This window comes from Pseudopipra pipra, chromosome 6, assembly GCF_036250125.1.
Source record: "Pseudopipra pipra isolate bDixPip1 chromosome 6, bDixPip1.hap1, whole genome shotgun sequence".
NCBI lineage: Eukaryota > Metazoa > Chordata > Aves > Passeriformes > Pipridae > Pseudopipra > Pseudopipra pipra.
The window spans coordinates 8,351,474-8,378,695 of NC_087554.1; the positions used below are offsets into that span (position 1 = coordinate 8,351,474).

The window sequence follows — 27,222 nt, forward strand, 5'->3', positions numbered from 1 at the left end:
GCAGGGTCAGCTCTGCAATCAGAGCAGGCTGCACAGTTCCCTCCAGCTGTTCCTGAAAATCTCCAAGAACAAGGCAGCACAACCTCTCTGGGCAAACCTGCTCCCACAGCAGAGAGCATCTCCTCCGTGTCCCCCTGCACAGCTCTAGGTCTGTGGCACTGGAAAGCCCTGTGCCAAGCCCTGGGGCCACGCAGGAGTGCCCAGTGAAACCTTTGGGGCACTGCAGGAAACTCATCTCTCCCTTCCCAGCCCTGGAATCACTCCGGTGCCTCCTAGCCCAGCTCACACTCCCATCCCAGACTCTGCAGGGACCAATTGTGCCTTTTCCTCCTCGCCCTCGGAGGAGATTAATTATTTTGTGGCAAGATTGTTAAAACATTTCTGCACCGCAAGATTAGAAACTGCCATGTGAATTATTTTGATAAACCCAGCCTCACACATCCTTCTATTCTGTACGAAACAAAGGGCAAAGGGAATGGGTTTTATTTTGGTTTTGGAATGATCTCTCCAGGGACTGTTCTGGTTAATGGGTAACTGGATGTTCAGGCTGCAAAACCCTCCTGTGGCCTCACCCACAACTTCACTAAAAGCCCAAACATCAGAAATCAACCCAGTGATTTCCTGTGACTGTGCATCTTGTCTTCTGATCCCAAAAGCAGAGCAGGGCTTCCCCCAGCTAGGTGTGAGAGTTTAGTTAAGTATTGTGCAACAGAACATGTTTTGCACCAGCACTGAACATTATGGTTCCTATCTGTGAGATTCCAAAAATCTCAGTGTTTTGAAGGTAAAACAAATAAATGATGGACAGCAAAACTCCCATTTCTGCCTTTCACAGGCGACTGGGAAGGGATAATTCACCATTTTTTTCCATACAAAATTTTATCTACCATGAGATATATATGAAAATACCAACCACAGAAGGAAAAAGCTACATTAGACTACTGCTAAAAATGCCAAAGTGCTGCTGTCACACCAAAAGCTGACCTGAACCCCAACACATTTCTGGGGGCCACCACTGAGCTGGTTAAACTGGTGTCAGCCTGCTTTCCTGCAGTGACACTTGGAGCCCAGCTCCCATGTGCCAAGTTTTAGCTCCAATGAATTGTTACAAATGGCCAAAAATATACAGACAGGATATGAGTAGGAAGCACAAAATGGGATGGGAAGAGATGGCAATGAATGTTGTCATGATTAGCCTAAAAAAGGCTGCAAAAGCCTTAAACATCAAATGAGATTTTTAAGAGATGACTCTCCTCCCTCAAAACTTCTGCCCCACCATCCCAGCAAAAAGCCCAGGGTGAGTTTTACAGCAGGAAATGAAAAGTATTGCTGTTTCCCAAGCCCCAACTGCTGTAGGCAGAGATTTGGAAAGGGAGTAGAGGCAGAGTGGAATAGCTCCTCACTGGAATAGGCAGAGGGAGATGCTGCCTTCTCCCTTTCTATGGGGAAAGATAGGATGCTGTGACCTTCCTACACAGGGAGAGAAGGATTTTTAGTTCAGATTTACCAGTTTCTTGGTTCAGATTTACCAATCATCATCTGACTGCAGCCCCAGAGACTCCGAGCTGACCATGCTGGAGGCAAACTGAAGCTAAACGTGGCCCCAGAGTGGCTCTGAGCCCAAGAACAGCTTTTCTCTGATGGAGAAAATCTCTGATGGAGAAAAGCTCCTGGCACAGTGGCTGCTCTGCTACATGCCTGAGTTTCTGCCAGGGAAGTGAATCAGCATTTCAGGGAGTGACCACAAATGCCCTGCCTTCAGCAGGAGGTGGTGGAAAGGTCCCATGGATCTCAACACCTCCATTTGCTCACAAACCAGTCAGGATGGGGGAGTCCACTGACAAGCAACACTCCCTGTGCCCCTCTTGAGAGGGTGAGGGACCAACCATATCTCCCATCCATCCCTCCTTGAAGCACTGCAGCCCAGTTGGGGCTGGCAGTAGCCAGGCGGGGATGGTCGGGTGGATCACGGCCTGCCCAGGGCTACAGGTTGGGAATTAATGTGGAAAATGAATCCACCTGCCAAATTTCTCTGTTAGGATTACAGGCCCCGTAAAAGAGGAGAGGAAGCAGGAATGCTGAGGCTGGTTTGTAGGGATCGCCCAGGACTGAGGGGAGGGAGGGCACCCTGTACTTACACATTAAAGCAATGATTTAATGGACAATTAAGGCACTTGAGTGATTAACTGAAAGCAGTGCTGACAGCAAGGCCAAGCTCTTGCACCTGTACACCCACACCTGGGCAGAAATGACTGATCCCTACTGGGAGGAACCAGGACCACCCCGGGGTTATCGGCACGGTCCGTGTTGGACCAGGCAGCCTTGAAGCTTCTGGAAGAAGAAGTTTTGCTGTGGGTGCTTTGGTAAACACAGCACCACCTTCCAGCAAGGATGTGACAGCCCTGGTCCTTGAAATGCCGTCATTAAAAACACCCCTTTGCTGGGCTTGTCTCCATCAGAGCTGTGACACCACTGCAGGAAGCAGCAGGAACCCTCACAACTCCATCCCAGTTCAAGCCTGTCCTCCTAGAATCTGGAATGGTTTGGGTTGGAAGGGACCTTAAAGCCCATCCAGTCCCACCCCCTGCCATGGGCAGGGACACCTTCCATTAGCTCAGGTTGCTCTGAACCCTGTCCAACCTGGCCTTGGACACTTCCAGGGATGGGGAGTCCACAATCCCCACCGGTGCCAGCCTTTCACCGACCCTCCCAGCTGTTCCACAAATGCCTTCAGGCTTGGAAAAAACCTCAGAGAAATATTCCAGCTATACAGAGGAACAGCTCTGGTGCCTGCAGCCAGGGACATGAACACACAGAGGTTACACACAGGATTTTGGTGTTTTTCCTGAACACAGAGGCAATTCAATGCCCTCCTCCAGGCTGGGCTGGGGCTGTTACCCATCCTGCTCTGGAGTATGACACACACAGGCAGAGTCACTCCCTGTTTTTACTGGCCTGATGTCCGAGTGCTGATTTCTACCCAGAGCAATGAAAAAGGCTCCCTTTCAATCCTTAGCACTTCTAAAAATCCCAGCTCTAACCCCCTCGCTCCCAGTGATCCACTGCCCAGAGCACAGCTCCAGGACAGGGCTCGGGATCATTTTTGGGGTGTGGGGTGAATAAGGACACAGGGCATAGAAACCTTCAGCATGACAACCACCTTTCTTCCAGTGCTTTCTTCAGCAACCTTTCTGGGTACCAGGCGTGCTACACCCACAGGTCCCTTGCATCCTGCCCAGACAGTCCCACAGCCAGCTCCAGCCTCCCACAGCTCCTTGGCTCCCACTTCCCAGGAGCTGGGTGGTGCCAGGGACAGGCTTAGCTCACAGAAGGTGTGGGTACAAAATAAAAACAGGACAGAGGAAAAAAGCTACAAAATTCCTCACAACTCTCCTCTCTTCCCGGGAAGCCGAGGGAACGTGTCATTGTATTGGGTCTGGCTGGTCAACCCACCACAGTCATGCTGGTTTTTGTTCCTGGGGAGTACAAGTGACTCATGTGACACTTTCTCCCAGTCAGGTAGTTTTGAACTGGGGTCTTTTAATTTAACCATTTAATGAGCTTTTATATGAGGAACACTCATCTGTCTCCTTCCATTTTCCAAAAGCACCCATTAATATTTAACACACTATTTCTGGGCCTGGCTCTCCAGCTTTCTAAACTGCAGCCCAAGCGTGGATAATGCTCACCTTGGAACCCCTGGCAGGACACACAGCAAGCCCAAACCTGCTCCCTGTTTTCCCTCCACCCAGCCTCTGCGGAATTCCTCCAGCAGAGAGGAAAAGAGTAAATCCAGGAGCTGTGACTCAGCACAGGGACTCTGAAAACAACTCTTTCCAAGGGGTGGTGGAGTCAGCTTCCAGTTTTTTCCCAAGATCTTGGAGACTGTGGCTGTTTGTGCATTTTCCCTGGGTATTTATAGAGCAGGGCGCTGTCTAGACTTGCTTTTGGTTGTAGTTCTGGGAGGAAGGTTTTACTTTCTGGCAGGAGTATAAAAGCTCCTAGTTTTTGGTTCCTCTCCTACTCCAGCCTGTGGGCACCGAGGGTCTCCAAGGTCTGTCTGTGGATCACCTCTGGACACACAAGGGTGTGTGTTTGGGGGGGCATGGGGTGCCTGCCCATGCTCTCTCTAGGTTCTCTGTGAATCTCCCATCAGGAGTTTGTCAATATTGGCACTTTGCTCCGTGGTGCCAGTTTGTGTTTCCGAGCTCCAAAGGCTCCATTTCAGCCCCCTGGGGTCCAACAGTAAATCCAGAGGGGACTCAAACAAAGGTGGTCAGTGTCCACCAAAGCTGGGCCAAGGGTGGCTGTAGGTCTGAGGTGCCTCAGTCCAAAAGAGCTGCTGCCACTTCTCCCACGGAGGCTGAAGAACACTTGGTTCCTCTGTGCCCAGACCTGTTGGGCTGGGCTATATTTATCCAGGTGCTTGTCTTTGGAGAATCTCCACAATGTGAAAAATCCGATGTGCAGAGCAGGGAGTGTTCCTGCCAGACCCCTGGCAGGTCGTACCCGGTGACTGTCACTGCTGTAACGTGGGACATGCCACGCACACCCTGCAGCTCCACACGCTCCACAAGCAACTAAAAGCAGGAGCAGGGTGGTTCCATCGTTAGGAGGCTGGACCAGGGACCCATGTGAAGTTCTCAGGTCAACCACAGGCCCCCAGGGTCCATCTTACAAAGACTTTTAGAGATCTAAACTAGTTTGTGTGAATTTAGGACTCTTGGTATGACATGAGCAGCCCTGAGCACACAGGGCTGTTCTGTTAGTGGACTGTGGCCTTCCCAACCTGCCAGATCCTTCCATACCATCCCAGCGAGCAGGACAGATTGTGGGAGCCAGTGGGATACTCCCAGGGCTGGGGGGGCTGTCTGGAGCAGGGACAGTGCAGGACACATGGACCAGGGTGCCAGGGTGCCAGGGTGCCAGTGCTCACTCTGCTCTCCTGTGAGTCTCAGCAGCCTGAACTTCGCAGCACAGCCCATCAAACAGCTTTCTCCAGCACAACATTCCCAGATGGAAACACCCAGCAGCCCTAACAGACAGCACTTTGTTGGCCTGGGAAGTGTAAAAGATAACATCGTGTGGTGCCCAGCTCATGTTGCTCCCTGAGCTTTATGTTACTCCCCGAGGCTGTTGCCAGTCCAGCATTCCTGCCTGGCCCATCCCGCGGGGTCGGGACACACTTATGGAGAGCAGCACCCGCCTCGTATCGGACCCTCACCCCGGCAGGACGTTTTCATCACGTGTATCTCACCCCTGCCCAAGCCCCTCTGGGTGCAGAGACTCCCTTCCCCATGGCTGACAGGGAATTCGGAAGTCCTGTCACCCCAGGCAGATTTCCATGGGATGACTGATGGAAACACAGACAAGGTCTGTTAGAACTGGGGTACAGCATGCTTGGAAAAACTTGCTATTCCTCCTAGGTCACTTAGCTTAAGGGTTTGGGGGTTTCACCATATTTTAATTCTGTTCCAGCAAAAGCTGTAGTGTTTTGACCAGCACTTCCCTGCTGCTACAATCACTTCCTAATATTCTCTGATACCAACAAACCCAATCTCAGTCTTAAAGGTCTTAGACCCATCAAGAAAAGCACTCACAGACACCAGATGCTGCTGTTATTGGCAGTGATGATAATAATAATAGCCCTAAAAAACCCACTAGTATTTCACATTTTCAAGTTGTCCAGTTTTTACCCAAATCCAGAATTTTTCATGTTCTTTCCATGTCCTATAAGAACAAAAATGTCTGACCACAGCAGATAAGAGACAACTATACCTAATTAAGTACAACAATAGCAGAAATCAGCCCAAAGAGGAGAAAGAGATATTAGTCTTTCCCCTCCCAAAGAGCTTCCCCACCCTTGGAGAAGAGGGATCAATGTCACAGTTCCCTCTTCAAAGAGACTCAGGGAAAGTCCAAACAATGCATGGCCAGCATCCATTTGCTATAAAAGCACAGAAGTGCAGCACAGACAATGCCAGGCTCCCGTCACGGCTCCGCGTGTCTTCGGGAGGATATTTGACCTCCAAGGATAAGAGTGGCCGGAAAGTCAGGGAGTGAGGTTTCCTGTGCTTCAAAGTACAAGATGACTTCACTCACCTCCATGTCCTTCAGCACTGAGTTGTGCTGGCCTCCCTAATTCCCTCTGGGATCGCCTGTCCTGGGACAGATCACAGTGCCAGGCTTTAGCTGTGCAGTTGTACTTCCCTGTAGTCGCTCCAGTAGAAGCGACCAGAATGTGAGCCCACCTGAGCTCCTGGAGTCCCTATCCCGTTCCACACTGTGCAACAGTGAGCTGCCTTGCCTGGTGACACACACAAACACTGCCCTGCACCAGCAGAAGGGCAGGTGATGGTCCCGAAATTGGATTTGCTGAGTCTGAGTCAAAGATGACGCCGGCACAGCCGCACATCGCGCGGCAAAATCTGCCTCTCTCTTCCCGCCCTGCAGTCACCCCGCTGGGGGAGGAGGGAGCAGCCACACCTGCTGGGAGATAAGAGGGAGATCGGAACCCTCTAATCAGGGCAGGGAGAAGACAACATCTGGAAGAGGCTGCAGACTGTAGGAGCTCTTAGGGATGCTCCCATGGGGAGAGGGAACCTGGGGAATGCCAGCCACTAGCCCACAGCTTCATCTCTCCCATCTTTGGCTCTGCCCGCACTGAAGGGGAAGTGCTCTCAACCCCTCCCTCACCTTCCTCAAGCCCAGTTGTCTCTTGATTTAGCAAACTCATTATAAAGTCTCCAAGCCCTTAGAAACGTGCCCTTCCCCCTCCCAGTCTTCCAGCTCGAAGTCAATAAATATCAGGTAATTTACGCTGAATTAAAAGCTCTGGCACGAGGCTCTGGCCTGGTTTAACTTGGCCAGCACACACCACACCCTCTGTAAGTCCCACAACCTGGGCACAGCCCCGGCCCTGAGCACAGCGGGGAGAGCCGGGCAAAGGGCAGGGCAGCAAAACAGCAGGAAAAACCAGAGAAAAGGGAGCCCAGGATGATAAGGACGTGCTGACTGGGCAGCCATTTACACTGCTTCTAGTTCCATGGCCTTTTTGGGACACAGGCACCCTGGAAGGGAGGACAACCTTCTAGGCTAGCTTATCCTGCCTTCATCGGGGGAGCCCAGCTTATCCCATCAGTACTTTATTGACCACCATGAGATGAAGAATTGCCTCATTTTAGGGCTGGTCCTGCTTCACCCACAAAGCCGAGCAGGACCCTCTGCCACTGCCAGATGGGCCTCTCCAAGAGCAGATCCCAGTTTTAGTTTTGAACAGAGCTTGGGAAGGAGAAGCAAAAACCAGGGTGACCATGGCTGCATCCCTGGTTCCTCCTGTTGCTTCATAGATGGGGCCTGGGACCAGCTGTGAGCTCCACGGGCCAGACTCGGTGCCACATTCCTGCTGGAGTAACCTGGATTTCAGTCCATTACGGACACAGCCCTGGGGCAGTAAGTGAAAGGGAGCCAGAAATATGACATTAACATGCAGAAACATTCCCATCTATCATCAGCTGTGGGACTCAAGTGATTGGGTGGTGCAGAGGAAACAGAGCAGAGTGGGGTTTTTAAGAGCACAAGTTCCCTTTTCCAGGTACCTTATGCTAATGCACACGGAGATCTGGGAGATAGGAACAGTTTGAGGACTGTAAAAGGAAACCAGTAGACAGCTATTAAGGGAGGAAAAATTCACAGGTACCCAAGCTTGGGCACAGGGATGGGTTTTATTACACTCAGAGGGGTTGGCAGAACACCAAGTTTCTATTCTAAGGTGAATGAGAATTTAGACCTGTATATATAAGTGTGTGTAGGGACTTCAGCATTGACCACAAGAGAGATGAAAAAGGAAGAATATACTTGCTCCAAAATGCACGTGAGAGTCATTTCTAGCAGTGCCTCAGTGCTTAGGAGGGTTACTGGGACAGTAAAGAGGCTGCGAGTTGGGAGGCCGAGCCCAGAATGTGCCGGGGTTCTCCGTACACTCTGTGTGCAGCTTCACCTGGAGAGCTGCATCTCCATAAACACATCCCTCTGGCAGGGCTGATAAGATCAGTGAGAAAACTGTCTCTGCCCTCACCTCAGGGTGAAACACATGGAGCAAAATACCACAAATGAGTGTTTCCAACACACGGAATAAAAACGGATACGTAAGGAATCTAGGGCAGGTCTGCTAATGATACAACAAGCCCTGCAGCAGAGGGGAAATCCCAGGTGGCAGGGATGACTCCAGAGTATTCCCTGGGGATTACACACACTTTAGCCTAAATCCAGTGAAGACCAAGCCTTGAGAGGAAGCTCCACTGCCTGCCCATAGCTGTCAGGGCAGCCCCTGGCACATGCCAAGCACACTCAGAGGTCCCCTCACAGGAAATCCCATTGAGGACATTGAGCAACTTCTTCCTTCAAGCCAACAATGAGTATTTTAAAGAAACCTTTGATTTCTGACAAACTTATCAGGAGGTGAGCAGGGTCCAACCCAGGCACAGAGGTGCCCCTGAGCTTTCCTGAAGTGAACTAAGAAACCTTTCAGACTTTGCCTTGGCTTCCCTTCAGCTCACACACTGGAGCAGAGGTGAAGATCTTGGATGCCAATACAAAGTATTTCCTGAGATTTTTTTATATCTTGTTTTCCCCTTCCCCCCCCCCCCTCCCGCCCCTTGCAGTTCTGCTGTCAGAGCAGTGCCTGGATCTCTCTCACATCTTCTCCCACATTATTTATGATTCTCATCTGAAAGAGGAGGAAAAAAATCTGAACTGAGCCTGTCTGCCCCTCACCAAGCACTCAGCCACCTCAGCCCAATTTCCTCCATCCTTGTGCTGCCAGTGGAGCAGCATTCACAGTTATTCCACTTTTCTTTATGTGGGCAATCCCCTCATAAACATACCTTAACAGCTGGTGTAGAGCTTAAAATTGCCACATAACAAAAGCGAAGCGAATGGCACTCTAGGCATGACAAATGACTCAGGACACACAGCCACGAGCACACGGGCACAGGGACAGATGGGAAGGCAAAGGTCACCTGAGTCCCTGTTTAACCTCAGGCAGGGCAGCACTGCTGGGGAAAGACGTGCTGGAATGCCACCGATTTGGGGTGTGCCTGGAAGGGATGGGCAAGAGCGAGAAGAGGAAATAGGTTTTGAGAAAGCATCCTGAGATGTGTCACCTCCAGCCCAGGTCACAGCAAGGAGAGGTGTCTGGGAGCAGGAGGGAATTCACCCGACTGCTCCATCTGCTCGGAGACCCCAACTCGGAGCAGGAAGGGCAGGATGCACAGGGATAAATCACCTGACAGCCTGTTTTATAACCACTGACACTGTCTCTTCTGCTTCTGCTGCAGTTGCCCGGCCTGTGAAGCAACATGAGTCACAAGGGATCCCTCAGCAGCAACCCCGGCTCATCCAAGTAAGGATCTCCATGGTGGGCTTCCTCCACCACTCCTTCCTACCATCAGGGGATGCAAAATCCCTGGTGTTTGTTTCACCCTTCCTGGGCACCTCAGAACCTGGCCCTGCCTCACACATCACCTGCCCTGTGTGCTGTGGTTTGATAAGGCCCCATCAGGTGGAGAGAGGAGAGGGACACCAGAAGCCTCTCCACCCTCAGCCTTAGGGCTACAGCAGCCCAGGGCAGCTTCCCAGTGGAGCCACAGCCACCAGGTCTCTCCCTCCTTCCTGCACAGTGTAAGAGCACCATGAATTGCTGTCTGCCCTCAAGGGGACATAGTGACAGAGGAGAAGGTGCCCCTGTGCACCCACAGGCTACTGCTCTGTGCCAGACAGCCTGTCCACAGCACCTCAGATCCTGCTTGGATCCTCCTCTGCCAGAGGAAACGCTGTTATTTCCTGGCTGCTCAGTCCTACCCATGACCCAGGCATGGGGGTGGCCCTACATGGTGGTGCTTAGGGACCTGACACCCCAAAACCCAGCTGTTTGCACACAATTCTGTCCTCCCACATTCTTACATGGGATATGTTCTATACCTGAGCACCTGCCTTCAAAGGGGTACATCTCCAACAGGTCCATTCAGAAGGGATCATGATCTTGGCTCTTACACTGCCTCAGGTTCAGGGGTACTCAGGCATAACACGGAGGGGTCTCCATTTACCTGGGCTGTTCCCTGGAACAACCCCCCTTATGGCACACTGGGGTCCTTAAAGCAGCCCCTCTGGAAGCGCTGTCCTTCCCAGGACACCGTGTGCAGGTAACCCTAGTGGGACAGGCCTGGCTGGGCTGCTCCATCTCCTGTTTCCAGTGCAGGGCTCAGTGACACGTCCCCGTGGTGTGGATAACAGGTAGGGTTGCACGAGGAGAGCCGGCACAGTCCACGAGGAAATGCTCTCCCTGGTAATTTGGAGATGTACCACATCAGATGGCTGTGATGGGGAGGAAAGGAAGGGCTGGTCCCTCTGGGACAGCTGCAGAGCTGCTGTGTGAAAGCTGATGTTAAAAAGATTTGGGAGCTGATGGTTGATTTGTACCCTCCTCCTTTTCCAGTGGCAGCATGGGCAAAGCTGACGGAGCCTCCAAGCTGAGCGCAAAGGACCTGTACGGTGAGTTGTGTCCACAAACACATCCCAAGTTTCCTATAGCAAAGGCACCTCTGGAGAGCTGGACGGGCTGTTGGGGAGTTCTAGGCTGGAACTCAACCAAAGCCACATGAATCCAGAGCTCCATACATGACAGGCTGGCCTGACCTGGCGGCAAAAACACATCTTATGTCTGTGCCAACACCTCCCGCACTGGGGACAGCTGAGATTTTGTGGGAACAGAACACTGCTTCCCCTCATCCAAATCCTCCCCAGGTCTGTTAGCAAGATCCCCTGATAAAGGACCTCACAAAAGAAAGACTGTCCTCAGCAGGTTAATGATTATCCTCTTCTAACTACTCAGTGAACCATGAAAACTCCGGTGCCCTTTGGCTCTCTGGAAGTGCAGGGAATGGGTAGGATGGGTGTTTGTGCACAGCCCAAGAGGCAGCTTGTTCACAAACCACCACAGAGAACATTTACGTACCAAAAACAGTTAGTCTTGGTCTGAGCAGCTCTTTCAGTGTTCCCCAGGGGAAGATTTGGCCTGTGGGGTGGGCTGAACAAGCAGAAAGTCTTGTGAGAAATCACCTCCTTCAGTTATTCCCTGGGAAGACAGGAGTTGTCTGGGGGAACACTCGCAGCTCCTGGGGAGTCTGAGCCTGCAAACTCTTCCTCCTGAGAGCTGGGATTTCCACGGTTGATGTTTCATTGGGAATGAACAGGATGTGTGTGTTTCTCCTTGGAGATCTACTTGATCAGAAATCGCCCTCAGCAGCTATGAGCTGCCAAGGTGGTTTATTTGTCCCTGAGAAGTGACTTTGGTTGCCATAGGGTTTTGGCTGAAGGTTTATCCAAGTGGAGTAGCCTGGAGCAGTGTCCCACAAGTGACTTATCTCACTGGGGAGAAGTGGGATGGCAGGGGCTGCACTTAGTGTTAAACAAAGCCATTGGTAACTAACTTCAATTAGCTGCCAATGAATGAAACATAGGGATACGGGTAGAGCAGAAATTTGGGCTGCCCTGGATGCTGCAGGATGGGCAGTTGCCAAGTGGGGGAGATGGAAGGACACATGATAAAGAAGCAAGATGATGAGGTGTGGAAATTTTGAGTGCACACAGGACTGCCAGTTCAGACAAACTCCTCCTGCCTCCAAGGGCATCATTCCTTCAGCTGTGCACTGAAACTCTGGCACATCCCATCAGGGGCAGGCCTGTGGTTTCCATGTAAACAGGAGTACAGAGGGGTGTAAAAACAAAGCCAGGAGCTGACAGTGGTGGTGGAGCCATGCAGGTGTGTGGGTTGGCACCCATGGGGCTGACAGGGTTCCAGGGCGGGATCTAACGCTGAGCCCAAGGCTGATGGTGCCATGGCACAGGGAGCAGGGAGCACCCCAGGATCCCTCTGCCACAAAAACCAGCCAGGGGAAAGGCTGACAGACTGCCTTTAGAACAAACACAGCTCTCAAATAAGCACTTTTCAACACAGAATTCCATCTTTTACATTTTTGCGCATGAACACACCCCAAAAGCAAATTTCACCAGGGTTGGGACCTCTCTGACCAAATTCCAGCAAACCTTAAATGAGGACTGTACGTCCCTGGGCCAAATCCTCAAGAGGAGTAAAGCAGCTGCCTATTATTTCCCTGCCTCTGCTGGAGAACAAAACAAGCCCTGCAGGCATTCCCTGCACAAATCTGAGGCTGTTGGCCGGCTCAGCTCCTGCACGAGCATATCCAGAGGGATTTTGCTTGGCAGCACTGGAAGCCCACCCCTTAGTTCAGGAAAGGGCACTCAGCACGTGCAAACCAATATTTAAATGTCTTGGTCCCCTTCCCACTCGGATCCTCCCTCCCCCAGCATTAATTTCTGCTGTGAGCTGGCACATTTGGGGGTAGAGGGCAGGCAAGAACTAAAATTCCAGGGAGAATTATGTTTTATAATGAAACAAATCACACCAAGCCGAGCTGGCCTTCATTATGTGATTATGATGCTGCTTAGGGACGTTTGGAGCTGACAAGACTTTCCATATTCCCAGTTTTCTCCAGTGCAATCAGGCTGGACCCTCAGTCTGTACACTGCCAGACCCCCAAGAAATGAGTGCAGTGACTCCCACATTCCCAGCACACAGGCATCCACTGCATTCAGGACTTGCTGGGTAATGATCACAGATGCTCCAATGCACACAGGTGTCTAAATATTATTTCTTGGTGAACAAGGCCTTGGGTTTAGCTTTCCAAAGATGTTTTTTCTACAACGCTGCTGGCCTAACGTGACAGGGGTGCCAAATGCAGGTACACAATGTTACCTGAGGGCCAAGGTGTCCCTGGGATCAACAGGGGCTTATTGGGAATATTAAACCCACCTCGGGTGAGACCCTGGAGAGGGATGTTTAAAATCATGGTGGTGAGGCTGGAGCAGAGCAATAGCTCAAGGCTGTGCACACAAAGGCAACTGGGTGATGAAGGTGGGGGATTGCCCTGGGGGCTCCAGGACATAGTGTGAAGGTCCTCACAGGACACAGGCTCATGGCCCTGGTGTCACCCTTGGCCTGCTGAAATTGCCTTGGTCACTAAGTACATTGCCCACCACCACGTCTCCTTCACTGTGGTGAGCATAGAGGGATAGGGAGAGAAAACCAAAGGGAATTCTGCAAAGAAATTGGCTTAAATGCCTGAGATCCCCTCCCCTGGCTCTATCCCTACCAGAGTTGGATACACTTTCTAACTGGTCAGCCACCCTCAGTGGCGTTTCCCGGCTCTCAGAGGAGCCCGACACTCATCCTTTCCTCCCCCCTTAGCAAAACAGCGTCCCATTTGTTCAGCTCCACGTTCTGGAAAGGTCTGTGGCTGCAGGAGCTGAGCCCCAGCTCAGCTGGCAGCAGGGGAATGGCTGGCACCTATCAAGTTGCCACCTTTCTCCCCGCACAGCCAGCGGCTGAATAAATGTTAATGCACCCCATAAATAATTGAGGCGGCTTCTCGGCTTACGGGCTCTGCTCAGCCTGGATGAAAGCCTGGGGGGCAAACCAGCGTGGCTGGGGCAGAGCCCACAGGAGGGGATGGCAGCAACTGCTTCTGCCCAGTGCTCCCCACAGCAGCAAAGGCACTGCCACCCCTTAGAGAGGGGTCTCAGGTGAGCTCCTGCAGGTGTGCCCTCAACTGCTGCCACAGCTGCTCAGACAGTGCTGGCTGCCTGGAGGGATCAGGCAGCACAGCCAGGAGAAGCTGCTGAGCCCAGGGCAGTTTGATGTGACAGTGATTTCTCGGGGGGCTGTGGGAAGCAGCAGTTTTTCTGTTTGGCTCCGTCTGTCCCTGCAGTGCTCAGCTGCACCCCGGGAAAACCTGTGAGATCAGGCCCCTGCCTGCTCCATGCTCAATACACTCCTTTGTGGGAAAGCCCAGAACCTGACAGGGCACAGGGCTGGAGGAGGGACTGTGGAGCCTGAGTGAGGCTGCGGAGCGTGGCCACCTGACACTGCACCCCCGTAACCCAAGCCAGGCCTCGGCGCCGTAACAGGACACGGGGCACCAGCACAAAGAGAAGAGCCACTTCCTGCCCAGCCTGGCCCTGGACAGGGATCATCTCCCTGGGGAGCCACAGGCAGAGAGGCTCCACAGGAGGCTGCTTGGCCCTGGCTAGGCAGAACACACAGACAGAGAAGGAGTAAATTATGTTCAGTGGTCACTGACTCTTGGAAGTCTCCACAGACCCCCTTGTCTCCCAACAGGGCCTGCACCGGAATGGTGCCACTCAGCATCATGTCTTTAAAGCTTTCATCTCACTGGAGAGAAAGCCTGAGGTCCAGCAAAGATCCAGCCTTCTTGCCCAGGCCATTAATTCCTCATCTCCGCTGCCAGCCCTGAATAAGTCCCTTGTCCTCCTGCACTGCTCCCTCAGGGCCACTTCAGCTCCTTTCTTCAGGTCCCTTTCCCACAAGAGATTCCAGGTTCAGATTACCCGGCTCCCCTCCGATGCTGCTGTGTGGGTGACCCCTTTATTCAAAGCCTTGGACATTTAATACTCCAACTGGAAACAGGGCTGGAAGAAAAATCGGAAGCCAGCATTCCTGTTGGTTCCTGCAGGTCAAACCCCAGCGGTGGGTAAGACAGGGAACACATTGGCTCAGCTCAGCCCTGACTGGAGCTACTGGGAGGGGCAGGCACTGCTCCGGGTGCTGTTGGCTGGGAATTTGGGATGGCAGTTAGTGACAGGGATGCTGTGGGGAGGGATCTGCCACCTCTGACACTGCTCAGCATCTCCAGGGAACCTTTTTTCTTTGCCACTTCAAAACTGTTGAGCGCAAGTTTTCTCCTTGGATGGAGTAACTGCTCAGAGCTTGCTCAGAGCTTACTCAAATTAACATTTTCCTAAATGGAAGTGGCATTTTGGATGTGCCCAATTACCTTGGGAAAAAAAGCTGTGGTACTTAATAACAATGAAAACAAACAAACAAAACCAAAAAACTACCAACTTTCCATTATGAATTTTTTTGATCCCCAAGTAAAGCAAATTAATCTTTAACTAAATCAAGGTTCCCCCAATCTTACTTATTGTATTCTGACATTCAAAAAATGTCATGACCAGCTAGGGGAAGTTCAGAAAACACCACTTTGGGTTGTTTGATGAAAAATAATTTGGCAGATTTCTCCCAGCTCTGGTTGTAAAGGCAAGAAGGAACATCCCTCCCCACGAGCCTCCCCTGCTGATCCTGCTCCGAGCAGCGCGGCCGTGCTGGACACAAACCCACACTGTTCCTCATGTGCTCAGTCCTTGCACAACCCAGGAGCTGGGTCAGGTTTTTGTTTGCTCTCCTGGAGTGGGTTGTGTCTTCAGCTAATAAACCAGGAATGTGAGCACTGGGCCTGAGCTGCGCAAATAGGAAGTGTGTGGAGTAGGAATTCAGCCCTGTGGCACCTGGCTCCTGCTCCCTGCTGCCACAGCCCATTCACACCTCCGGGAGAGCCGGGTCATTCACTCCCAGAGCTTCCAGAGCCGTCCTCACACACCAGCCAGGAGCGACAGCTGCCCCAGGCAGAGATTCCCAGTGCCACAGCCACCAGTAGAGACCAGCTCCAGATGTAACAGCACACCCAGAGAGCTTGATGCTTCCTAAGCTGCAAAGATATTCCAAAATGGAGCTCTCCCCATGCTGGCCCTGGGGAACAGGGAAGCAGCAAGGCAGGACCTGCAAATGCTTCCCTGCCTGGAGCTCAGGCACAGCAGGTCTGTGCAGGACCCAAAACCAGATCCTTCACTAACCCTGTGCAACCTGGAGCATCCCATCCTCCTACTTGGTGAGGAAGCAGGAGCCTGGCAGATCCCAGAGCTGTGCTGCTGTAGAGCTGTGCTCAGACCACCACATCTGGCCCTGGAGGCTGGCCCTGACCTGCTGGTTGGCACAGCCCAGCCCATGCCATGCTGGCAGGTTACTATAAACAGCTGGGGCACAGCTGGATAACATAACAGAAAGAACTGGCAAGCTTTGGGAGGCACAGCCAGGACTTCCTTTAGGCTGCTCCAATGGATGTGGAGGCTGGGGAGGTCGGCAGTGTGATGCAGGGAATGGAGGAGAGGTCCTTGGTGTGGCACTGCCAAGGAAAACAAATCCAATACCTCTCTGATTCCTCACAGACTGCTCCAAACTTGTCCATCCCCCTGTTTTCTGCTGTGCCTTCTGCCCAGCAACGGCTGGAAACAAATATGGGGAGAGATAGGGAGGATCAGGGAGGATCCTGTGTGATGAAACTAATTAAGCAGAGAAGGATGTGCACGGAGGGGAGGAGGGGGCCCTGCAGCTCTGCTGTAGCTGCCTGTGTTTGTTAGAGACACCTCTTTACCCCACAGCTGACCCCGGCCCCGCACAGGGGAGTTTTTGTTTAGAGCAGTTCAGGATGGAAAGGGATGGAAGGAGATGCAATGTTGCACTGAGCTTTGGCATCCTGCCTGTAGCAGCCTGTAACCCCCAGCAGGTCAGTGCAGCCCCAGGACACTCCCTGGGTAAGCTGAGTCCCAGAGGAGCCTTTTTCCCTCCTCCCCAGGCAGATGATCCCCGCTGTGGATATTCCAGGTATACCACTGGGTGTCCCACTCCTACAGCCTCCCTTTCTCCCACCCCTGGTCCCACTGGCACATTGTACTAGGGACACTGTGCCCTCTGGTTTGGAGAGAGACCAGCCTGCTCCTGCCCTCCTTGGCACTGCTCAGCATGCTCAGAGACCTCAACCAATTATCCCAGCTCCAAGCTGGTCCCCTGGGCAGTTTATCCCACTAGTTGATCTCTTGTGCTCACTTGAAGGGAGTGTTCACAGCCACAGTCCCTGCAAAAAAGGTGTTGCACAGAAATGGGGAGGGACCTTGGCTCTAAAGACATGGTTTGGCTTCCTGGACCAAGCTGATAACCCCATGTGCACTTGCATCGATCCTGCTTCTTTTCCTTATTTATTCCTCTCTTTCATCCCTCCCGCTCCTTAACACAAAGCCAAACAGGGCACTCTCCTTTCCAGACAAGATTTTCAGCCCAGCACTGTCTTGAGCCCTCGGGTAAAATCCACCCTGTACCCCTGCAGTGGTCTGAGCTTTTCCCATTCCTCACCAGTGCCAGTGGGAAACACCATTCCCACAGCCCTATTTATCTGTAGGGTACTGGTGACAGATAACATTCTTTGCCCTTTTCCCCACACCTCTGGGTGTGAGGCAAGAGTAAAACCACCTGGTTAGGAGAGGACTGAAGTGAATTCCATTAAAGAACCATTTATAGGAATTTTTCCTCCTCAAAGGACTGTCTTAGGGATCACTGGGCCAGATCCTGAGAGGCAAGAGATGAGACAATGAGGGTGTGCATGTCCAGTGTGTTATCCATGCTCAAGGCATTCAGAACTTTCTGGATCACCCATGCCATTTGTAGAGTAAATGTCTGGGATCAGCACAACTGCTCCTCAGGCCACAGTAGATCACAGCACCTTCCAGGATCCCCATGCAAGACACCAGAAGGACAGGACAAAGCCATATTGTTTTCCCATCTCTTTGGCTCTCTTGGCAGACAGAAGGAAAAAGGCCAGTGGTGGTCGCTGTGGGCCAGCTCTATCACCTTGGGATGTTTGCTGGACTGGTGCCACAGCCCTGGAGCTCTCCTTGCCCTTTGCCTGTGTCCTACCCACAGTCCTGCACTGCCGCAGCCTCTGAAGGTCACACAGGACATACACAGAGCTGCAGGTTGGGGCTGAGCTAATCTGGGGGAAGTGTTCCCTGTATTCCTGCAATGCTCATTTATCACATGGGGATTATGGAATTCTCTGCCTCCCAGGGCAGGTGCAGGGTGGGATAACACCTGAGGTGCCCGTTGCAGGAGCTGTAGAAATGCCAAGTGTCCCAGGTGAGGTGTTGGATGAACCAGGAGGAAATTGGTTCCTGCTGCTGAGCCAGAGTCCATCCAACATCCAGCAGATGAGGACAGGGCTGTGCAGAAGGGCAGCGGGGAAGCACACGGGACAGGTGACCCTCCTCCTGAAGCCTTTCTGGCTGGGGGAGTTCCCCTGTGCAAGGCAAAGGATCCCCCTTGATCCAAGAGTCAGTCACAGATCTCCCTGCAGGCATCACTCACAGGATCCCAGAATGGTCTGGGTTGGAAGGGACCTTAAAGCTCATCCAGTCCCACCCCCACCATGGGCAGGGACACCTTCCACCAGCCCACGTTGCTCCAAGTCCTGTCCAACCTGGCCTTGGACACTTCCAGGGCTGGGGCAGCCACAGCTTCTCTGGGCAACCTGTGCCAGGGCCTCACCCCCCTCACAGGGAAGAATTCCTTCCTAAAGTGTATCAGTATTAGCCCAGCCCAACCAGAGCCAGATTTAAGCAAAGACTAATAAAGATGCATCATGGAAAGCTCTGCAGCTTTGAGTAAATAAACCCAAACCCCCTCTTCTCCTTTAAAGCACCCACGCTCCCCGGATAGCTGTGGCCCGAGACTGACTCTGTTGTGATCTGCAGCCTGGATCTTTAATTCTTCCTGTGTTTCAATCAAAACTAAGCACTAGGAAAGGAGATTTCAGTGTTTTGGCACCCTGCTGTCCCCGGAAAGCCGGGCTGGTTCCAGACCTCGTGGTTTCATTTGCCAGGAGGAAACACAAAAATAAAAGTTTCCATGGGTGTGGGGGCCAGGTAGAAGCCAAGGAGACAGAAGGGATTTCAGGAGAAGGAACAAGCAGACTTCTTAAGGAAAGGGACAGGAAAGAGAATATGCAGTAACACCCCATTTCTTGCCCTGGGCAGATTCTGGGACGTCACTTGAATGACATGATGAGACAAAATAGAGGCACTTTGTTCTAGTTCTGCGACTCTCGGAGGTAATGCAGAAATTCCCCCAGGGAAAATCAACAGAGGGAGGGGAAACATCTGCATTTCTCCCTGTCCCTGGGCTTGCTACTGTCTGAAAAAGGCTGCAAAGGTCTAAAGGGGCCTTTGCTCTCTGCAGTCACCAAGGGCAGGTGATGGAAAGTTGGGCTATGCAGAGTTTTGAGGTTTTGGCCAGTCCCCAAAATTTCCAAGGGCTTCTCCAAATATTTTCTCAGGGATTCATGCTGAGATCTCCCTTGACCGGGACATGTGCAGCTTCTTTGAGCTTGGAGGAAGGGCCAAAGGCATTGGAGGGGATCCCAGACAGTCCAAGGGCAACAAGCTGCAGCCCTGACCACTGCTGCAGCTCCAGGGGCTGTTTTCTTACCTGGAACACAGATCTGCACTAGCCTCCCTCTGGAAACCTCATCCCCCTGGTATTCCTTCCCTTCCTCATGGACCAGCAGCTCCCAGTGCAGCTCCAACCCTTCCTCTCAGGGCTGGAGACATTTGCCTGCCCTAATATAAACCCCCTTTGTATCCAGACCACCCACTTCAGCCTTTTCCACTCCCTTTAAAAAAGGGATGCCTTTTAAGGGATGCCTTAAACTCCAGATCTGCCTCCATCCCACACGGGTGCTGTGCTCTCATTTCCATCAGTGTCATCTATTTACACGAGAAATGCCTGGGCAGGAAATTGAGGTTACTGAGAGAAGAAAAGTGCCTCACATCAGCCCCGAATCCCTGCGGGATGCGCTGCCTGTGCCCTACCCCAGACCTTGCCCCACATTCCAAGTAGGACAGACTGCAATTAAAGCCCCCAGCAAACAGAAAATGCCACTGAGCCTTCCCTGCGAGCCCGAGGTGGGAAGTGGCTGTGCTGCAATGTTAATTCTTTTATTCAAGGTCACTCTGGAATGGCTGAGCAGGGAGCTGGGCTGGGTGTCCGAGGCCTTTCCCCCTGAATTATCTTCACCTCTGAGTCAGTGCTGGTGGTGTAGGAGACCCTGGCTCAGAGACCTGCAGTCTCCAGTATGCCTCTGTCAGCTTTCCCACCAACAAACCACTTCTACTCTGGAACAGCCACCACTCCAGGGCTATCAGGGATCAGCCACAGAGGCAAAACACTGTTGCGTTTTCAGCCACAGAGACACCAGGTGTGAAGCACTCACATGTCCTGCCAAGCTCCTGGCACACACCAGCCTTAAAGTGTTAGAGAAGTGCTAAAAAGCTTTAGCAATCAGCTTGAATCCAGTGTCTGTCCACCCTGGCCAGAGCAGGCATCTCTTTCCAGCGTGTCTGGGGTGTCTGTGGGTGCTCAGCACACTCCTGCAGCCATGGGCAGGATTGCCAGCGCTGCTCAGCCCTGTGGCTTCAGAAGAGGGCCAAGAGGGGCTCCGTGTAAAAGCTCTTTTCAGCCAGCCAAGGAGAAAGGGGAAATCCCCCAGGCAGATCCCATGGGAAGGCAGTGCCTGTTCCGGAGAGACACCTGCTGGCAATGCCTGTGGAGCCAGAGCTGATCCTTGCTCATTTCCCATGGAAGGCAAGGAGAAATAAAAGTGTAACAGACACAGGGAGAATGTGGAGGAAAGGCTCACAGTGCCAAGGTGGGACCCGAAGGGAAAACATGCTGCCCCTGCATGTGTCCCAGGCCCTGATCCCAACTCCGATTTTAGGACAAACAAAGAAACGTCAAATATCCACTAGATGTGAGCTAAATCAAAGAAAGCTGGAATGGGAGCATTCCAGGGGCTAGATGGGCTGGCTGGAAATCCCAGCCTGTTCTAGGCAGGACAAATCCAGGCATGAAGCTGTACGTCAAACACAGGGGCATTTGCAGGAATCCTGGCAGGCAGTGCCTGGAATACATGTTGACTCCTGTCAACTCACCTCTTCACCAAAAGCTCCTGGTTTTAATACATTTGGAAAGTGATGGAATGAGTTCCTATCAGGACAGAATTTTCTAGGAACCAGCCTCTTTAATGTGAAATTTGTTAAATGAGGCCACGTGTTCTGTGCTCAGAGAAAAGGGGAGAACAAGAGAGAAGCCAAATCCCTGAGAAGGTATTAAGGAGAGCTTTGAGTGAACCACAAAGAAATTCAGATGAACATATACTTCTTCAAAACCCAAGGATGTCCTCTGCTGGCCAGGAGGATGTTTCCAGTTTGGATGCTCCCAGATCACTCTGGGCCTGGATAGTTCCTCCTCTACCATTCAAGCAATTTAAAGGAATCCCTGGCCAAGGGCCAATTAAACAGGGAGTAAGAGCTGGCAGGGTCAGTTCCAGGAGGATTATGTTCAATAGCCTCACGGAATACTAAGCAATTTTTCCCCTAATTGCTCTTTACTGCTGCTTTCCAGTAAGAAATACAGGAAGCAATGAGGATTTGTTGCCTCATAAAAATACTTTACAAGAAACTGGGGTTCCTGTTTGATCCCAACTGCCTTTCCTACCTGTAGCAACAGCCCTTTACTGTGGCTTGCCAGGAAAAATGAGAAAGGAAACTGAAAGCATCCCAGAGCACAGAGGGTTCTTCTGGAGGACGAGTCAGAGGGCTGTCACGTCCAAACCGGTGGGTTGTGGTTGGATTTTTCCTTCTGGCCTTCTGCCAGTCTTCTCAAAACACTCCTCACCTCTCCAGCCCTCTTCCAAAAGCTTTCCTAATCATTCCTTTTCCGGGGATTTCCTTTACACAAGGTTTAATTTGCTCCACAAATGGTGCTGAATCAAAAGATGAGCAGCACGAAGGAATACAACTTGAACATACAGTTTACACACTCAATTTTCCAATCCTTCTAACAAAAGCTAATGTCTTATTATTCCCAATATTCCAACTGAAGCTGGAATCTCAGAAATTACAGAGCTGTAATTCTCAGATCCTGATTCAGAGATAAACAATGATAAACTTGTTTTTTTCTTTTTTTTTTTTTTACAGAACAAAGGAAAAAATACTCCAATTCCAACATCATTATGCACGAGACTTCCCAGTACCACGTCCAGGTGAGCACACAATGGAGCACTGAGGGGCTGGGAGGCCAAGATCAGTGATAGGTCCTGGTCACGCAGTGTGTTCCCTGTGTCCTGGACCTTCACGGGGCCAGAGAGCAGTTGGGAATCTCCTTACAATCCAAGTCCTGAGTAACTGGGTAGAGGAGGATGGCAGGGGGGAATACTGTTAAAAAAGGCAAGGGGAATTCTGTACAAGGAAAGAGGAAATGGAGAAGCTGCTGTCCTCTCCCTCCTCTGTGTCCATCCCTCCCATCACCCTGTGCTTCAAACCCTCCTGATCAGCACAGAGGTTAAAAGCAGAGTTCCCATGGTGGTTACAGGAACTCAACTTCCCAAACAACAGAGACCACATGGACTATCAGCTTTCAGCTCTCCCCAGCTCCTTGTCCTCTCAAGTAACTGAAAGCCCTCCACACACTCAGGCAATAAGCCAAACCCATGTCCCAGTGTCAGGCACCCTGTCCATGGGGAGGAGCCAGCCTGGCCACCCCGGGCTCGGCCCTTCCTGAGCACAGCACGCTGGTACAGGCCAGGGCACCGCGGGGACAGAGGTGGCCGCTCACCACTGACCGGGCAAGGCGAGGAGGGAAGACACTTCATGAGCTTCATATTTAATACATGGGGCCCTTTAAAACTCTAAATTTAAACTTTTGAAATGCCTGTTTGGAAGGAGGTCCTGGTTTGCACCGGAGAAACCAACTCGATGGCCCAGCAGTCGCTCATGGAGGCAGAGACAGGACTTTACACAGTGCAGGAATTCCTCATTAATTAGGCCATATGCCACCCATTCACCAGTCTCTCCCCTGAACTTTGACCAAGGCCAACAGGATTCCAGTGGCAGGCACTGACACAGAATGAGGTTTCCTCACAGGAGGCATTTTACACCCTTTGAAATAATCTGATCGAAGTTTAATGGTGGATGGACTCACTGCCCATTCTTACAAAAGCTGCTGTATTTGAATATCAAGGTTTTAATGAGATAAAGCAAAGACAGCAGGAAATTTCTGCCCCTCAATCCACCCATACCTACAGAAAACGGAAAATGAAAACGAAAAATATTCTAGTGAGTGAGTCTGACATGCAGTTTCCCCTCCATGAAAATGAACGTAACAGTAAAGGAATTTATGAAGCTCATAAAGCTGGTGGATAAAATAATAGAAGAGATAAGAACACCCGTCATCCCATGTAAACCATTCTCCTCACTGCTCCGAAAGAGAGGCCTGTCACCTCTGCACAGATAAGACTGACTTGGCAAATAACCTTCCTGTGCACTGTTTTACAGTTCCAGTAAGACAGCCCGGTGTGTTTTCATACGTGACTGCACTGCTAATCTCAGCTCAGGCAGTTTTATTTAGTCAGTGCCTCACCCCACACCTGTGCTTAGGGAACACGCAACGGGTCTGCACCCTGCAGAGCTTGCCCTCTTCTCTGCTCCTTCCTCCAGGATTTGGGAATCATCCAACAGCAAACCCTATCCACCCCTAATTCCCACCAGCATCAGCACCAGAAAGAAGCTGCTTGACCCCGGAAAAGCTTATGTCTGATCACTGGGAGAAGGGAGGAAGATATGGGATCAGAGGGAGAAAAGCCAGGCAAAACTCATCTCTCTACTCCAAATTTCAGATCAATTTAGGACTTGCTGTACAACACACCCCATTTTTCCAGCTCTTGCTTTGAAACCAGGCTGCAGGGCTTGTGCTTCAGAGAGAAGCAGGAGTTCACATTGCTGCCAGCTGGGCAGTGAAGGAACAAGGTGAAACAGGACCAGTTCCTTTTCCTTCCTGATTTTTTCCCCTTCCCTGTTGTCATCTGGACACGTGGCCTGGCTGTGCTGTCATGGCACAAGGACAACAGCTCGGCAAACAGCCAGGCTGCTCGGAGTCCCAGCTTTTCCTGCCTCACAGTCCCCTCTGCTGGCAGACACAGCCAGTTCTCCGGTCCTCGGGGAGCAGCGCTTGCTCCCGCCTGCTGCTGAGCAGTTACCTGGATTTTTGGAGTGGCCTCCACGCACTGCTGGGAGGCACTGGCACCAGTTGGATGTGACACATCTCTCCTTTCCACAGCTGCCTCGCTGCCCTTCCCTGCCCAGCATGGAAGCTTTCCAGAGGGGCTGTTCCCAGAGCAGGGGACCCCACACAGCACACTTGGCACAGAGGACTGACACTCGCCCATGGCTTGTGTGAGCTCTTTGCCTGGCACAAATCCCACACAGGCAAGTCTGCTACGCCAGACAAGCAAATTCCAAGTGCTTTTAGCTTGGCAAGTGAAGCTCAACTACTATATTTAAACTTCCAAGCCAGTTTCAGAAAGGCCAGGGCAGTAACTCGTGTGTAGGAAGCATTTGCCCCGATGGATGGGGGCCAGAGCTGCTGGAATTGAGGAGATTAATATGCAAGTGGTGAAACTGGTTATGCAAACCCATTACAAAACCCAATCTTTCACTGCCATGGCCAGGCTGGTACCACCAACCAGAACTGCTTTGTGCAACAAAACTCCTTCACTCCTGAGCTCTGAAGAACTACAAACAGCAGCTGAAGCCTTTAGAGATGCTTTCACCACTGATCTACACACACTAACAAATGTTTTCTACCTGTTTTTTCCTCCTTTCCCTCCCCACCTTCAGCACTTGGCCACCTTCATCATGGACAAGAGCGAGTCCATCATGACGGTGGACGATGCCATCCGGAAGCTCATCCTGCTCAACTCCAAAGAGAAGATCTGGACGCAGGAAATGCTGCTGCAAGTGAACGACAAGTCCATCCGGCTGCTGGACTGCGAGACAAAGGTACCTGGGGCTCTGGGGGAGCTGTGGGGTGCAGTGGTGCCCTTGCTGTTCTACCTGGAGAAGGCAAGTTCTAAGGAACCCAGACAAGGGTGAGGCACTACCAAAATCCACTCCTGGATTAAAGCCAGCCCTGCATCACAGGAGAGGGATTGTTTTAGCCATGACAAACTAAAGATCAGGACAGGGATCCCAGGGGTTCCTCCACAGGACTTTTCCCCCTCAGTTCAATAGCTCCCATTGCCTGACACCTTCCTCCTCTTCCAGGAGGAGCTGGAGGACTTCCCTCTGCCGACAGTGCAGCACTGCCAGACGGTGCTCAACCAGATGCGCTATTCCTCCATCCTGCTCCTGGTGTGCCAGGATTCCGAGCAGCACAAACCTGACATCCACTTCTTCAACTGTGATGAGGTGGAGGTGAGCAGAGCGCTCCTCGTTTGTCTCACTGCCTGCCAGCCCCTTCCTGCTCTGCCCTCAATCCTCCCCAGAGACAAGCCCCTAAAAACATCCCTGTTTTCTCTTTGAGGCGGAGTTGGTTCATGAGGACATAGAAAGTGCCCTGTCAGACCACAAGCATGGGAAGAAGATACGGCCACAGACACTCAAGTAAGTGCTGCAGGATACAGCTGGGAGTAACAAACCCAAAGCTGTTTCCAGTGCTGTATTCACACTCCAGTCTCTTGGAAGCAGGATCAGCAGCCACTGACAGGGTTGCTCTGTGACCTTTTCCTTGCAGGGCAAACCAAGAAAAGATCAAGCAGAGACAATCCATCCTCCCCCCGCCGCAAGGGCCGGCTCCCATCCCAATCCAGCACGACATGCGAGGCTCAGGGATGAACAGGAACAGGGTGGCACCTCCTTCCCAGCATGATTCAGGTACTGGGAGCACTCAGGAAGTCTGTCCTGGGGATGGGAAATTCATGAACCCAGGCAGCCAACCCTCCTGAAGTGGTCTGTGGTATAAACAAGTATTGTACCCACTGGGCATCTTCTGCTCAACAAATCAAAACTCCTAGAAACTCCTTGTAAAAACACCTATATTTGGGGGATTCTGAAATTCCCAAAATAAGCAAAGACCCCCCCCATAAAACTGAGCTACCACATGAAGTTTGAAGCGTTAGTGATCTTAAAATGTACAGACAAGACAGAGCTGGTCAGAAAGACAAGTTCCTGGCTCTGCTGACTTCACAGGAGCCAAGATTTCACACTCAAAAATCAAGGGGTTTCCATGAACTCCTGTAAAGTCGAGTGTGGAAATGCAGCTCTGAACTCTCCCCTCATGTGCGAATCCAAAAGCATCCTGACTTCAGCCCCTCTGGGCTGGCTTGAAAACAGATATAAGCTCTTTCTCTGACAAAAGCTCAAACTGATGAGCAAACTGCAAGCACTTCTCATCCCTGCCTACCATACCACCTTCTCTTAGGATTCATTCATTTCTAGTTTCAAGGAAAACACATAATAGTATAAGAAACTCCAAACCACTCCTTTCCTGGGACAGAAGCTCTGGCTCCTGAATGGAGAGCTTATTTCAGGCCCAGTTCTGCATCATGAAAGGAATATCTGTGTTTCTGAGCTGGACCATGAATAAACACCTATATTCTGATGCAGAGCAGCCACCCTTATCTCTGCCCTTCCGAGGGAGCTCAGCACAGAGCTGAGCTTACACTGCCCCCATCAGCTGAGCTGGGAATTCACCCAGGCAGGATTTCTGGCTCTGAGAGCACAGAGCCTGGCACGAAAGCAGATGACAGGAGAAAGCTTCGAGTGATGCCTGTTTGCTGAGATCACTTCTCAAAACACGCCCTGCTGCTTTTTCTACAAAACCTGTCAGAACTAATCACTTCAGCCCCACACTTACACATGACGTGGGTTTTTCACGGTCCTTTGCCAAAGCTGCCTCCCAAGTTCTCCCACTCGGTGTATCCTGCTGTGCTGGCCTTTCAAACCACATTTCACTGAGCTGACAGAGTTTTCTTTTCACAAGGGGCCACCCCAGCAATTGTACATGCTGAAATATCCCCCCTCACTGAGTGGGTGTCTCCTGGAAGCCGGGAGGTGCCTGCAGGTTGGGTTTTTTGCAGGATGATTGGTATTTTTAACACCCATTAAAAACACTTGAGAGACTGCACACAAGTTTGTACAAAAATGCTGATTTGTGCACGGGCCTGCCTAAACATCCATCATGCAGAATTCCTGGCATGCTGCTTTACAGCAGTTGTGTTCACTTCCAGGGCTTATCCCTTCTTTCTTAACTACTGTTCAGTTAAACTGGAACCTCTAGGAGAACAAAGGCTCCTGTGGAGATTAGAAGAGAGAGCAAAGTTAATCTAATCACACTTGACATCTTGTTCTTCAGTTCCTCAGCACAGATCCAGCAAAGGTACAGGAGTTGCTGACTCAGGGGCTGGCAGGTCTCTGCTGGTTGCTCCTCCTGATTAATTCCCTGTCCATACCTGAGAACAGGCAGAGTGTTGACACAGGGGTTGGCAGGCAAGTGCTGTGACCTTGGAAGATTTAATCAGCAACTTTGATCACCTCCTGCTCCTTATGGTCTCTTGAGGTGCCCTC

At 51.5% G+C, this 27,222-nt stretch overlaps 1 protein-coding gene and 1 long non-coding RNA gene across 4 annotated transcripts in view; one reads left to right on the plus strand and one right to left on the minus strand.

Annotated features, from left to right (window-relative positions):
- Window positions 1–27,222, minus strand: part of LOC135416726 (uncharacterized) — a 55,014-nt gene that overhangs the window by 12,440 nt on the left and 15,352 nt on the right. The gene's annotated exons all lie outside the window — the stretch shown is intronic.
- Window positions 1–27,222, plus strand: part of EPS8L2 (EPS8 signaling adaptor L2) — a 49,249-nt gene that overhangs the window by 7,776 nt on the left and 14,251 nt on the right. The window contains exons 1-8 of one of the 3 annotated variants that reach the window (XM_064659983.1): window positions 3,499–3,519; window positions 9,339–9,403; window positions 10,496–10,551; window positions 21,799–21,863; window positions 24,496–24,657; window positions 24,922–25,071; window positions 25,181–25,260; window positions 25,391–25,530. In XM_064659983.1, the coding sequence (XP_064516053.1) occupies window positions 9,360–9,403; window positions 10,496–10,551; window positions 21,799–21,863; window positions 24,496–24,657; window positions 24,922–25,071; window positions 25,181–25,260; window positions 25,391–25,530 (697 nt within the window). In that variant the 5' untranslated portion in view covers window positions 3,499–3,519; window positions 9,339–9,359. Of the gene's footprint in view, window positions 1–3,498; window positions 3,520–9,338; window positions 9,404–10,495; window positions 10,552–21,798; window positions 21,864–24,495; window positions 24,658–24,921; window positions 25,072–25,180; window positions 25,261–25,390; window positions 25,531–27,222 lie in introns of those variants that run through there. The other 2 variants (XM_064659982.1, XM_064659984.1) reach the window with 2 other exon arrangements.